At 35.0% G+C, this 15,843-nt stretch overlaps 1 protein-coding gene across 1 annotated transcript in view; it reads right to left on the reverse strand.

Moving 5' to 3' along the window:
* DPYD (dihydropyrimidine dehydrogenase) overlaps positions 1–15,843 on the reverse strand; it is a 308,687-nt gene that overhangs the window by 273,712 nt on the left and 19,132 nt on the right. The window contains exon 3 of the mRNA XM_010006772.1: positions 9,652–9,734. Coding sequence (XP_010005074.1) covers positions 9,652–9,734 — 83 coding nt within the window. The remainder of the gene's footprint in view (positions 1–9,651; positions 9,735–15,843) is intronic.

The raw sequence follows: 15,843 nt of genomic DNA on the forward strand, positions 1-15,843 counted from the left end.
CCTTTGCCAAACCAGCATGCACCCTCATCCACTCAACGCTCACTCTTCTTTCCACTCCCCACTGTGCGAGGCCATTCTGATGCACAAGGACTCTTAAATCCAGACAACATATACAACACACATTCACCGTCAGAAAGCTCACTATATCAACTGCGTGAAGAATCTGCTGGTGTTTTGATGCTGGTAGGAATTACTAAGGGATATCACTACTGATTGATCCCCTTTTTCAGTCCTGTTAATAACTGTCTGCAGTTATCTTGACTTTGCTACACCACTGCAAAGCCTTGATGCTCAGCCAAGTCAGTGGTCATTTTCTTTCCCACATACCTGACTCTACTTCTGTCTGTACGAGTGTGGGTCAGGCCTGATGGTTGCCTTTTAACCCCTGTCCATCTCCTCTGTTCCTTATTTTCTTCCATACACTCTTCAGGTGTCAGTTTTTAAACAACTCCAATCAGTTGAAAAAAAACATGCCTTTTGAAACAAAAAATGCTGCCGGTGACAACAACCTTCCATCTGCTGGATGAGTGTTGCCAAAGACACTCAGAAATGTTTCAAGAATGGTGGATGTCTAAAGATCTTGGGAAAGCTTTAGATGCTAGTAGCAATTACTAATTTTACTGGAAGCTCAAACTTAGTACCACAGAGAAAATGTCTGTGACCAAGAGGTGTCAGACACTTTTTTGGAAGGCTGACTGAAACATATGGAGTGAGGACTAAAAAAATGCCTGAGATGGGGAATTTTACCTTTATAACCATTAAATCAAACCAGGTGCAGTACAGCTGATATTTTTACATATGATAGCATTCAATAACCTGCTTGAGACTAACTGAGCTGTCTGTGGTTCACAAGAAGAAATCTCAACATTGTTTTTAGCATGCACTGGTAAACTCTGTACTGAGACAGCTAACAAAGCTGAAGATTAACTCCCTCACTATTTGCTAATACTCTGTAACTGGTGACTGTTCTCACATTCGAAACATGCTGAGGTATACCAAGCAGCAGCACAGTCACTCACATGCTATTTTAAATTAATATATTTTGCTAAGGACTGCCTAAATTTGCAAAGACTATTAATGTATCATCAGGAGAGTGGGTTGAATGACACAGTTCAGTGATATCTACTTGCCTGGCAATGGCTTCAAAGTGATGTGAAAATTAGTAAAAACTGAATCAAACCACACAAATTCTAAGAGATTCCTATCCAGGCTCCTAGGTCTCAACAAAAAAAAGTCACTACGAAACAAGATGCATTGCCATCTCTGGTTTCTTCCAACTGCAAACTGCTGATGTATTAACTAGCTCTCTGGGCTTTAAAAAAAGAAATGAGATAGTGTTTTGTTGTTATATATATTTTTTCATTCAGGACTTGTGAGGAAAAAAAATACATCATTTTACCAAATTAACGGAGCAGTTTTCTGATTTCCGAAGATTCAAAAGGGTCTTGGAAAAACAGTTTACATGGCCTCTAACTGCACAGAAATTATATTTGATTACTAAAGATACTGTGCTGTAAACATACAGAACAATGTGTTCAAATATCTGTGCAATACCATAATATCTCAAAATTAAGACATAAAATCTTTGTAATGAAATGACATCAAGTACATTCCAGAAGACAATGGTCGCATACGGTCAGTGAGAGTTATTAGTCAGCATGTGAAGTCTTAGAATAACTTCCACTGCACTTCCAGGCAACTGTAAGCTTGATGCATTACCTTGGAAGAATGCCTCATGTCCTGCTGTGCTAAACTCACTGAAAAAAACAGGAAAGCAACATTGCTGTGCTACATCCCTGCTTTACTATTGTGTGACTGGACCACACTACAGGAACAACACTTTCTATTAAAAATACTGAGTTACCTTTATCAGTTTGTGGCTTCACACACTCAGCACAAGAGCAATGAATTTTTGTCTTACATCAAGAATCGAATTAGCATGATGGAAGAGAAAATATTAAGCTAAGGTGCGTTTCAAAGCTCTATTTGCAGTTATAGTTTCAAGACAAAATAAATTTTAGAATGTTATGACATTGTTGCACTAGCAAGAGATACAATGTTAAGTAACACCAATAGCAAAAGATCAGTCATGTCTTCTCAATTTAGGGGTAAAGTCTTCACTCATTGAGCACACCCAAGTAGAATAAAAGAATTCAAGTTGATCACATAAGCAGGGAGTACAGAGTGATAGTTTTGCACTTACTGAAGTACATCTAATTCAGCTAGGAAACAGAACAAAATACTTACGCTGTATAGTCCCTACTGGTGAAATGTCTTCCGGTATCAAAAAAGGAAAACCAGGGATTTTGTGTGCAACTGGGTGAACAGGGGTCCTCTTCCCTCTCCTGCAGTATTAACCAGCCAGTCCACATGATTTTGGCAGCACAAGAACTCATCCCTGGAACGGCTACATCTACTGATAGTGGAAGATACCCTAGAATTTCTGTATCTATATGAGCAAGCAGTGTTGCCTCGCAGAAGGGGGTCTCTAGCAATACAAAAAGACCTGATATAACCCTTCCTAAAATACAGACACTATCTACTTCAGCCTAATTCTGACCTAGCACTGTACACTTGATCAACCGACATGGACATCCATGTCCCTGCAGCTCCCATGTCATGGCTGCCTGTGCTGGATATGCTAGGGACAGCAGAGCAGCGCTCACTGCCACAAGCAGGACTCACAGCAGTACCTTATTCCCCTGCACAGGCATGAGCTGCCTCCCTGCCTTTGCACAAATGTTGAGTGAGTCAGTGAGGATGATGCACAGGCACCCTGCACAGGCAGCCTATGGCTAAACGTATGACTCTACATAGGAGCCATTTAAGCTTGTCCATATCTACCAAAAAAAAAAAATATTCAAAAAAGGAAGTTATGCCAGATGCTGTTAACAGTAGCTGCAAGATCCATTCAAGAAATGGGACTATCAGCTTTGTTTTGGCTACTGCAGCCACATGGCAATACTCAGGCTTAGCCATACATCACAGCTCTCCTTAGTGGAAAACAATCAATAGGGCCAGAACCTCTCTTAAATACATAACAATTCCTATTTAAGTATTTTAAACATCCCTGTATAGTTCTTTAATTATAGAGAGAACAATTCCCACTCCAATTAATTTTATCTGAGAAGAAATCACAAGAGAACACACTTCAGGACAGAAGAGTGTTAACAACATGAGCAGTTGCCATGCAAGTACATTTGCAATGGGAAGGCTGAGGTGTGGCCCCTGTGAGGCACAGTCCAACATCTAACAGCCACCCATGAGCCATGCAAGTGCTGCAGGTCCCTTGGAAAAGCTCCTGTTTTACACATGCCCAAGTGCATTTCCTGTTCACTAGAAAAAAAAACAGGCAAGTAGGAAGAAGCACTCAGGAAGCCCCTATATGCTCAAACAGAAAGACATGCCAAGTAGGAGAAAAAATAAAATATGTGGGAAATTATTTGATAAATATATCTTTTTTTCTAGAATAAAAATACTCCTCAAAGTATATATGTTTTCTTATCCTTTTGTTAATACTGTCAGATACTCAGATACTGACCAAAACTATATTTTTACATTACCAAATACAAAGTAAGTACTAGGTTAATACTAGCTACCATTGACAAATATGGAAAAACCTTCAGTAGGCAAAATAGCAGTAATTAGAGTACTAGCAGTATTACACAATACCATAAAAAACTACCATTGAATAATAGTAATAAAAGTAGTATTAGAGATTAATAGTAAGTACTTTATTAAATAAAATTATTAATTATAGTAATCGTAACCACTATGTTTAAAGTACAGTAATTTTAGAAATGTTATATATTATTAATAAATAGAGTAAAAAAGTAGTACTACTTCTAGATATTTTACAAAAACTGTCCAGTTTTAAAAGATTATTGTACTGTAATGATGTCAGATTACAAATCAATTTCTTATGTAAATATTCAGATGGAAATCACATTACTGTTCTTTCAATTAAATTCTGGTTCACACACAGATGCATTATTAGAGCTCATTTGAATGGGTTCAAATACTATTCTGATATATAGAAATGCTCAGCATTTATTTTATATAATATAGATTTTATTTTTTTCTGAGAAAATAAAAATTTAAAAAATGAAATTTGGTATTGAACCAAGCCAGAACTGAATGTTTCAGACTTCCTTGGGACAAGTTGTTGCCTGAAATCTTAATATCCCTCACTCCTAGAGGTGCAAAAATTTAGCAGTACTGCCCAAGGCACTAGCTGTGAGTCTCTGGATGGTGCCCTGGAAGACCTATAGTGATCCAGGGCTTACATAGCTGCCCACCAACTTTTCAACAGCAAACTCTAATGAAAAATTTTCCTGTAAAGTATCTATGTTCCTTAGAAATTAGGATGGAAAATAGTTTCTGCAAAATTTTGTAGCCAAATAGCTAAGTGTGTAGTACTGATGCTAGTTTATCTTTTTAACATTTATTGAAAAAAGTCTATGCACATTATGGTCTTGTTTTCAATATAAAGTTAATTCCATTGGAACATTAAACTTAATCTTTTCTTGCTCTCCCAAATAGCCTCAAGTAAATAAATGATTAAATTTGGAAGGGCAGATTGATTTTGACAGTAGTTATCTAAGAGCAGAGTTGGACACAGTTTAATCTCTGAAAAACCCTCATCTCACGATAAAAAAAAAGCTTCTAGGAAAATGGATATATGTCCCTACATCCAGAAACACAATAGGCAGTATAAGATAGTTGGGACTCTAAGGAAGTAGCAATAAAAGTGTAGCTACTAACATTCATTATAACAAAAGAGTTTTAAACATTATCAACAGAAAAGACAATAATGATCTGGCTTCAATGAACATACAATGCAAAGACATGCTGCCTAAGAAAGCAGCTTTGAATTAAGACTATATTTTGCCTCAAACCCCTGGCTTTGCTTTGTATCCTGAACTCCAAGGATAACGGATTCAGAGATACAAAGTCCACTAACTTCAAAGAACACCACAAAGGAGGGAAGAAAGATTACACTTCTTGAAGCTTTTGAGAACTAGAGTAAATGTCTGAAAAGAAACAAGAGCAGATATATTTAACATAACATTTGCAAAGACTTTCTGACTGTATGCAAAACAGAAGTTATGTTAAGAAATTAGGTTTCTTGAATACATGTGGAATGAAGTGTTGTCAATAGGCTGGCAACTCTGGAGATTAAATTAATGATTTACAAATAAAACAGCATGAGCTTCGACAGCTTGAACTAAAACATCTGACTTCTTTGCCAAAGCTGTTACACACTCAGCTTCTCTGTATGTCCCAGACTTTTGTTACAGTCTTAAATGGTGCAAGTCATGCTTTAAACTAAACCACCAAAACCCTGGAATACAAAATGAAATATCAATATCACACAGAAAGCCATGGCTCATGGCTAGACCACCAGCAAATTTCCTTCACTTGTCTCCAAACTTTTTTTATATTTTTCCTGTTTTATTTAATGATCTAGAACCTTTTTCAAAGCTCATACACTGATTAAGGTATTCGTATGCCTGCTTTTCCATATTGTATATATCATCTCTAGCAACCCAGAACATTTTTCCCCAATTGTTAATGGTTGCAAAGAACAAATTTCAGAAATACTTTAAAACTTTGTATTTTCAACAGTAACAAAGGGGGAAGCCATAGAGTGAACTCAAGAACCTGTAGCATAGTTTTCTACTCTAACAGTTTGCAGAGGAGAGGCTGTTAGTCAGAAACGTGCGACGCTGCACCCACTGCAGGCCAGCTTTGGAGCCTTTGTGGTCAGCCATCTGCCACAGCAGCTCTCAAAATCTCTTTCACCAGCAACATCAGACAACATCCCCCGCAGTTTGCTAAAAAGCAGAATTTTGACTGTTATCCAGTTCTTTAAATCATAAAACTAAATGTTTCAAAAGCAGAAACATGCTTCCCTGCCTTTAAGTTGTTGGGTTTTTTTAAATTCTCTTCTCCCCTCTGAAATATTTTTGAGAGTGGTAAACGTGAATACAGCAACCATGTGTTTACCATACACAGAAGAGTCTTGGAGCATCATTCAGTCACTCTAACACATACAAGAAAGAGTATGAAAAACACACATGGTCTTGGTCATCCCCAAATTCAGCAAGTCTGCAGTTGTCTTGTTAACAATAGATGCCTGTACACAAAGTGAGTTAACAGATTCAGTGGAAAAGAAATTGCCCTTCCTTCAGCTGATATCTGCTGCTTTCTCAAATTTGTCCTTCACCTTGTTAAACACAGTAACTCCCTAAACCTCATCTTCTAAATTGATATTAATAACAAGTTTTTTTATTTCTTCCGCATTTCAAGTAGAAGTTATTTCATAGTTTGGGGGTTTTTTCATTGTGGAATTTTTGTTTTTAAGACTCCTCAATGCTACTTTACCCTATTTTCCCAGAGGAATGGTTACTACTGCAGCAGTCCATATTTTGGTTTTCTCATCTATGAAAAGACTACCAGGGTCAGTATATAATTAGCTATGCCACTTCCTCTTCCTCAAATCCCTCAAGTGCTCCTTGTAGCAGTCAAAGCAGTCTAGAAGCTCCTTCAAATTTCTAGATAAAGATTTAGTGAGGATCAGGATCCAGATTTTTTACAATGATTATATATTAAGAATAAATTGAGCCTTGTTTAACAAAACCTTAATGCTCTTACTTATGCAACCTAACATTATAGGTACACATTCATGCTATTTTTCTGCCAAGTTACTACATCCAATCCCCAATTATTGTATACACATTCAAGGTATGTACAGAAATAGTTTGCCCATGTATAAAATCTAATTTAAAACCTAATGTATTGTTATTGTTTAAGCTTTGCAGTTGCATTACAATATAATCAACCATTTAGAGTACATTACCAGAATAAAGAAAACATGAACTGAATCAAATGCCTTATGATTTTATGGTAAGTAAAACAAAACTCTTACAATACCACTCTTTATATATTGAGTAATGGCAAACTACTATCCACTCATTATCTCAGTCAAGGTCTAAAATAACATGTAGAACTACAAAAAGGTCATATGCTTTATGATCATACCAAAATCCTTCAAAAAGTTTATTTTGCATACATCTATTTATGCAAACAGGAAAGGTTATCTTAATGTAATGCTTTCTTTGAATACCATTCAGTTTCTGAAGAGCTGGCAAAAGAGCAAGACCCTTCTTAGATAGTGTTTGTTTATGCAGAGTACAGTGATACTGATAGACTGAAAATATATTGAAATTCATATTAAATTGACCAGTTTTCTCAAAGAGAAAGTTAAAATGGAAGGTCTAGTTCCAAACAGGAGCACTAGGGAATAACGTTCATTGTATCTTTCATCTGGCAGACCAGTAGTACCACTCTGGGAAATCAGAGAGGATTTGGGCTGACTGCCCACTCAACTTAAGGCTCATCCAAGATCCACAGATATCCACTCAGCTATCCAACTAGGATTTTGTTGTTGTTTTGTTTCCATACCCACATGATTTTAGTGCCTTTGCGATGTGCAACCCTCTCCCCATGCATCCCTTACCAAAAGGAGGCATGTATCTCACTATCCTGAGGTCAGCAAATCCATACTCTCCTATGCCTGATCCAATGTCCACTATAGTTATGGGAAAGCCAAGTGAACTTTAATCTGTTGAATTTGAATTATTGAATTATTGAATTACAAGTTACCATTTGAATTACAAATGCTACTGATAATCAAATAGAAAAATGCAGACAATCAAGGATATAAGGTGACAATGTAGCAGTTGAAAGAACTGTACAGCCTAAAAGAAATGACTTTTGCACATTTAGTAAAATATATAGACCTACATGCATATATGTCTCTAAATTAATATTTTGCACCTTTTATGGGTCAGTAAAGTAGGTTATAGAAACACCCTACAAGTCTTAATTTAGTATTTTCTTTACCTCTGTAAAAACAAGAAAATAAAATCAACCATATAATATTGACTGCAATTAAGAGAATTCCAGGACTGCACTGTATCTGTCACACTTCACAATCAATAACTATTTATCAGAATGTCTTGTACACTAGCAGAAATAGCCAGGATACAAATTTATGAGGTAGTAAAGTGATTTTTGTTATATGCACGGCATAAAATCACTAGAATCTTCTACACAGCCCTTGTAACAGAAACATGACCTTTGAAAGGCCAGAGCTCCCTTTGATAGTGAATGTTTGTCAGGCAGGAGCTGAGAGCTCCCAAGTTTTTTAAAGATGAGCTCTACCGAGTCATGTACCTCAAAACATATCTGTGGAACTATGTTACAGGAGAGCTGCAACTTTTAGTATTTTCAACAAGTTGGATTTAAAGTAGCTTCATACACCAAAAGTTCCCCAAATACTTATTTTAAATCACTTTCCATTTACTGACACTACTCAAAAGATTTATGTATGGAGATGATCAACCACATAGACAGAAAACCCTAAATGTAGAAAGCAAAACTAGTAAATACCAAGAAATCACAATTAGAAAGGTGAATGCCATTACTTTTACAGTTATTTGCAACACTAGTAACTTAAATGTTCAGAAAGGAAAATACAATTTGGAGGCAATAAGAGAGGCTTCAAAAAAGGCAGGTTGCATTTCAAGTCAGAATGTCTTTACAAACACTTAGTCAAAGCAGTGCAGTGTACATGAGACAAGAACGTCATGAGCATGAAGTCAGTTATACAAATGAAGTCATTCACACCCATCCATAAATTTAGAGGGATTTTGAACACAAAGCAAATGAGTGTAATTAGTTTTTGAAGAAGATTCTCAATGGCTTTTTTGTCATTATTTTTACGGTGCTAGTGTAAGTCTGTGAATTTACCGTGGTATCAGGCAAGTGAAATGAAGCATGTTTGCATCATTACATTTTACTATCCTACTTTCAAAACCTTTAAAAGCACATGTTCCTATAATTTTCTGATTCTCAGATAACACCATAGTTAACATTTTCCTGATTACTCAGTGAGTTACTTTAGAAAATCTGTCTCTGACTCCACCACTTTTCAGCATAGTAATAATTCCCTTTTCCAGGTACTATCACTAGCAAGTTTCTTAGGAGTCCTGTACTCAGATACTCTACAGTGCAAGTAAGGGTGACAGAAAATGTGTATTGATTAATTTTAACTTCCTCTAGTAAGCATCAAGTGCAACAATAGGAGGATATTAAGCAAAATATGCCTCCCTACAATATATAAAGGACCAGATAAATTTAAATGTTCCATTAGCAAAACAAAAATCATGTAAATCTGGTGATAAAATCAGAATACACAGGATCTACACACATAAAAATCAAATCCAATTTAAAAGCAAACACAGGTTTGTTCAAACAGCACTGTACAATTGCCTTAACACTTACAGAATTTAGATGAACAATATTTTCATTCACTCACAGTTTAGTATAAATATAAAGCAAGGCACCCCTTAAGCATTTTAAATAACAAATTAAACATTTACGTTTTTTACTGTGCAGTCAAGCTTAACATTTATGCAGCTTCAAAACTAAAGTACAGCCTCAAGGGAAGCCTCTCCACTGACAAATTAATACCTTAGAGAATAGAGCTGAATGGTGGCAATGAACTCATTTGTTCCCCCAATAATGAAGAATGACTCTTTCTTTACCACATCTGTGACTGTTGCTATGGTGACCCAGACTTACCTCATTGCTTCTCGAAGTGCTCCTCGCTCACTAAGAGTTGTGTGCTTGATGTCATCAAAATTATTTTCTAGTTTCTCACAGTTCTGCAACAAACGGATAAATCCATGTAAGGTGCTTAAACAGTATATTGTACATGTATTAACATTATTCAACATCAAGCAAACAAAATTGATTTGGATTATGTAACCTCAAATTATGCATTCTGTTTTAATTACACACGAGTCATTAAAAAGACATTGAGAACTCAGAAACAAAGTAAACATGAATCTTATTATATGGTTGTCATGGAAATAATCTTATAAATGTTCCATAATGAAATTTATATAATTTTTAGTTTACTTTTATTTGGAAAAAGAAAAAAGAAAAAAAAAAACAAAACCACACCAAAACAAAACCAAAACAACCTTTATTAGTATGTAAGGACACAAAGCTACTATACACACAGATGAGAAAAACCTAAATGTGCATTTTAGAATTATAGTAGAAGTTAAAAATTCTGTCCCAACGAAACAGGCAGTGTTTCTGGAACAAACCATCTTATTTAATTAATATTTAATGTCATTTTTAAAACATAACTGAAACTGAAATTATTGTTTATAGACAACTCAACCACTTAATTTTTTTCCAGATTAGAGCTCACAGTTATTTATAAAAGCAATGCAAAGCCAACAATTTTGTGGCAATAAATGAAATAAAACTTTGCTATGTTCTTTTAAATATTATTAAATGCAAATTGAGTATGAAATACCAACAAACAATGATCCTCTGATCATCTGCATCGTCCATAGGATTTTTATATTCTCTCGAGGCTTTATCAACCTAGGAGACTTCTAGGTTACCCTGGCTCTCTACAGCACCTTTCTCCAATACCAAAACTTACCTCAGGGAGGCATAATTTTGCCACATGGGTGCAAAAGAAACAAGTTGCAAACCTAACAGTTACTATTGCCAACAGGCTCTTTATGTAGAAGCTTTAAAGAATTATTTTTTTTCCTATTTGCTAATATTGCTTTCACATTTTTTAATACCTGAATTAGCTTTCAAGTCTACATCTTAATGACAGTTATAATAAATACAAGAAAAGTTATCTATTGTTATTTCATTTTGTGCATCAATTCTTTTTTTTATAATTACATTCAATTTGAGGCTAAAAAAGCATTACTGGATATGAATTAATTAGATATTTGTAAATTGCCTAACAAGGTATTTTACCTTGTCCAATTACCATTTAAACTATCATTATTTTAAAATAATATTTTTTTTACTTCTTAATAAAAAGTTTTAATGCTTTTATTGCAGGAAGAATGAACAAAACTGCCATTGGAACTTTGGCAATCTTTTCTCTCCCTTATAAAAAAACTATAAGTGTGTTAAGTATGAGTAGTAAATCTTATTCCATGGTTAATCTGATATTTTTTCTTTGTTTATATTACAACCAACTGTCCTTTGTATGGCAAAACCCTACTCAAAACCTCAAAGGGATTATGCTAGAAAGACAGGGAAGCTCTACAACGAAGTGTTCCATTATTTAGATCCAGCATACATTAACCTTCAGCTACAAGCACATACAGGCAGGTCAGTCATTTAAAATACACAAAAGAAATCCAAACTGACAATACTAATTAATACAGAATTCCATATTAATCAATACAAAACTGAAAATATCTGTGCAAGCAAAATCAAACCTCCCGTTCTCCAAGAAAACTGACCAAATGAAACACCGTTTGGAATATTGTTCCAAGCACCAGAAGAGGAAAGTTCATGTTCTAACAATCCTGTGCCACCAGCATTCAGGACAAGCTCAGAAAAATCTGAGTATCACGCAGTTCATTTCTGTTGACCTTGTTGTATAAAGCATGTAAAAACAACAGTGTCTAAAACACATAAGATTTTTATCAAACACAACTAAATCTTCTCTATATCATACAAGATAAAGTAACTGAAGCTCTCCACGTGGAAAATGCTGAAAATAATAAGTTTGTGGCATTTTTTCTTTGTCTACATAGACCATACTGCATTAACCAGTTGAAGGGCAACAAGAGGTGCCCATATCCAAAGAAAATGCCGTGATCATGCAGCCATACACACATATATTTCATCTCAAATATAAACCAGATGTGACAATGAATAGATAACCCAGAACAAAAAAATGTAATAAATTTTATAGACTGAAATAATAGATGTTGCATCAGTTTATTTGGCAAGAGGATGAACTTACTTCTACCGTTTCTGAGAATTGTTTCCGGACAGTATCTTTCTCAGCTGCTTTGAACCAAACAGTTCTCATTCAAGGTACAGCAGCTGGAGAGCATATAATTACACCATGAGGAAAAAAATTAACTAAAAACTGAGCCAGATGCAAACTCCTGAAGGAGGATGACTTCATAGTACTGTGTCATCCGTTACTGCGTACATACCCAATGGGAGAGTAAGCAAATATTGATCATATCCACTGCTTTCCAGTTAGAGTGGCAATCATCCAGAACAGTATGTTCTTGATCCTCTTAGAGAAAAGAAAAGAGGGTGTCTGAAATACCAACTAAGAGCATAGCTACAGGTGTATACATGCCTCTTCTTCAAGGGTCTGAGTACCAGCTTGCACACTACAGTTGTAGTGAAAGGATATCTGTTTTTAAGAAATGCTACCAATAAGAATGAAATTGTGAGAAAGAAAATACTGGATTGTGTCTAGGAAATAATGAAACTTCGGTAGACCATGACCAAGGTGACCTATATGTTGTTAAGTATTAAATTAGTAGCAAGAAATTGAGATCATTCTATTATCCATGAAAAAAAAAATAGATTAATAGGTATAAACAACTTGCACAGGGTAATATGTTTTGGCCTGTGATACTTCAGAGACATAAGTATAATGAGCAATTAAACTCCCAAGTGTTTCATTTTGAGCAGTAGTTAAAGAAAAAATAAATAATCAAAACACAAACAATGAAAAAAAAAATTAGTTTTGGTGGCTTACTGCCATATGATCTTCTGTGGGTATAGATAAAGCCTAGAAGTTTTAACATTATGATTCACTAATGATATAGCACTCTATACATTATCACTGCTGTCAGATCTATAATGCTGTATAATACTAAACTAAATATCACCTTCAAGAAGTTCAGGAGGAAAAATAAGTACAGGGATGTAATTAGGGAAATCACCATCATAAGTTAAACTACCACTGCATGTCAAAAAGTCACAAAAGCCTAAACATTGTTCCGTAAAGGATTCTAGCATGGATAGCTTGAGATTTTAAAATTAATCAAAAAGCAAGAGCAGGGAATGGATTTTATATATATATAAATGGCTTATTCATCATGTGAGATCTTAACTAAAACTACATGACAACTAGTTAAAAAGGACGTTGCAGACTGGATATCCAGAAATATCTGTGGCATCACACACAGCATATTTGTGCAACATCTAACCAGATGAAGAAGAAAGATTAATCAACAAATTGAAAACCTTTTCCACCCATAACCACAAAAATATTACTTTTTTCCTTCTGCAATTTATTCTTGTTAACAAAATAAACCACAATCTTTGGGAGCAAGGACTATGTGCTTGTAATCCTGTATTTTCAGTTATGGTCAGTGATAATATTAACAGTATCATGACATAAACTCTATAAAAATATTCCATCAGTCTGAGGGAAGTCAGCAGCTACCAAGTCCAAAATACTTTTAGTCTTTGACACTGATTGAAGTAACAAGCCAGCTCACATAACTGGGGAATAAAAATAATTATTCTAGTTTTAAATAAAAACCTAGGATTCTTGCAAAAGTGAAGCTGTACTTTCAAAACCTCATCTCTAAACATTGATCATCTTAGTCTTCTTATATATGTTTTTGGCTTGGATGGAAAAGCTCTCTTTGCTTGACTTAGTAATTTGAAAAACAATTCTTGATTTGGCCTCTTGAGTCAAATGCAAAACTTTGCAGAAGTAGCTCAGAAACAAACAAAAAAGCAGTCTATTCCCTGGTGTCACCACTGAGGATCTCCTTAAATCACAAAAACATTGCTGCCTCTGCTCTGCTATGGCAGCCTAAGAGTCAGAGTTTTGAGAAGACCCCAGCTGAAACTCACCTATTCTATGAGGCAGTACTGGTAAAAGAAGTGACCCCATTTCCATTAAAATCAACCTTAAATCTTCCATCCAGTCAAGCAAGAGTGGGATCACACTAAGCAGTATCCTGCTACTTTATCCCAAAACACTTCACCTAAGTCTTTGGAAGTGTCTTACAGATAATTTCTTACACACATTTTGAGATAGTTGAAAAATAAATGTTTTTAATCTGACAACAGCATAAGACCTATTCTAAGGCAGCCTGCAACACTGAAGTTGAGCGCTCTCTTATCCTAGCTGATACACAGCCAAAGCAAAAGCCTTACTTAAAATACAGTGTGTTCAGTGAAAGAAGTTTTTAGGTAAGATTGCTGAATCCCAGGAATTCACTGCTCCTTCATGATTTTGGGAAGTTTTCTTAGAAAGCTTTTTCCAAGCATTTTTGAAAGCAGGTCTCACATTTTTACTGTCAAATGTTCTCTGTGTATTAAACTTAAGGAACGTACACAGCAATCGAAGGATGGAAACAGCTCTCACTTGTTTGCTTTGTAGTTACTATTGCTAAATAAATTAATTTTTCTCCCATTTTCTCTTCCATAATCCATGAAAGAGTTCCTACAGAGTACGTTGTGTCTTAATTTTCTAACATTTATGCAGCCAGATTTTAAAATGTGACTATTAAATGTATTTGTACCTTAATTTTTGAGTGCTTGAAATGAGACAATCTGGTTCATATCATGGATGTAGTAGCTCCTTCAATTACTTACCTTCAGGAAGGTAGGCTCCAGCAACAGGTGTTTCAGACCTATATGTCCTGTACAAATTCAGCAATAATCATCTCAAATTTTAGTCCTAAAATTCCTTAAAAAGTCAAGTCCTACACATGCTGCAAGGCTGACCACATTAGCTAGCTCTTTTGAAAATGTTTGCCATACTGTAGAAGCAATCTCCTATTAAAAAACCTGACTTCTTTGGAGTACTATATAAAAAACATAGAATGCTTATTTCCATATTGATCTTCCTCTTGACATACAAAGTGTTAATGCCAATAATCACTTGTTATTCTGGAAACGTGAATTATTTCATCAGTAGAAAACTTTAGAAATAACTAACTTGTGTTTTATAAACCTAAAGCAACATTATAATAGTAATCTAAACTGTAATGTATTGCTGCAAGGATAATTATTAAGGGAAAACACAGCTGACATTTTCTGATTTATGCACACAATCAGAGATGGAGTCCAAAGACTGTGACATAATTATCTTCATGCTAACAATTTTTGTAAATCTCTTGACAGAATTTTAGCTAATTTTAAAATGCCTTCTGAAGATTAGCACTTAAAACTGTTGGGGAAAATAGCACAATTTATTAGCAAGGGTATAATTGTAAACCTTCCAAATACTCATTGTGAATATCATTTAGACAGTAACTCCTGCTTTAGCAGCTGGTATATAAGACTTCAGTTTGTGGAATCTTGAAACAACAGAGAGAGTAGAATCTAATTAAACAGGATTACATGCCAAAGCAAAATTATTAAAAACAGACTAATAGACAATTGTTATGCATTTGGAATAGCACATCCACTTCTTCTGATGCGAACTTATGTAACACTGTTTTATTGCAATGAAACTGAAATATTCTTAGCAGATTTCTCTCTTGATTTGGAACAGACTGTCTTTCTACACTGAAACAACACAAAAAGCAAATGGTTCCATTGATCTTCTCTCACAGACTTAAGCACCCATCTGCTATAGGTTAAAATGACTTGTATATATTGCATTTATTCCAATGTTGGTGCTACAATTAATTAAAGTTATTTAGTAGACAATAGCTGTATTCAATAAAGTAAGCCCCTTAAACTATCCTCATACTGAGCAACTAAATTAAACCGATGCCATTTGCCAAAGGGTTTTATCTAAGGGCACTCTTAAAAACTAAGCAAGTAAAAAAGTTGTTTGATCCTAACTGTAAAATATTATGAACTACGTAATATCTACCTCTTAAATTCCTACTTTATTTTTGCTGTGACTCATTCTCAAGGAGTTTTTATTCCAAACATGGGGAAAAGCAGCTTAAAACACATATCTGACCACCTGTTCAGGAAGGAAAAATAAGGGGGGGG

This window comes from Chaetura pelagica, unplaced genomic scaffold, assembly GCF_000747805.2.
Source record: "Chaetura pelagica isolate M959 unplaced genomic scaffold, ChaPel_1.0 scaffold69, whole genome shotgun sequence".
Classification (NCBI taxonomy): domain Eukaryota; kingdom Metazoa; phylum Chordata; class Aves; order Apodiformes; family Apodidae; genus Chaetura; species Chaetura pelagica.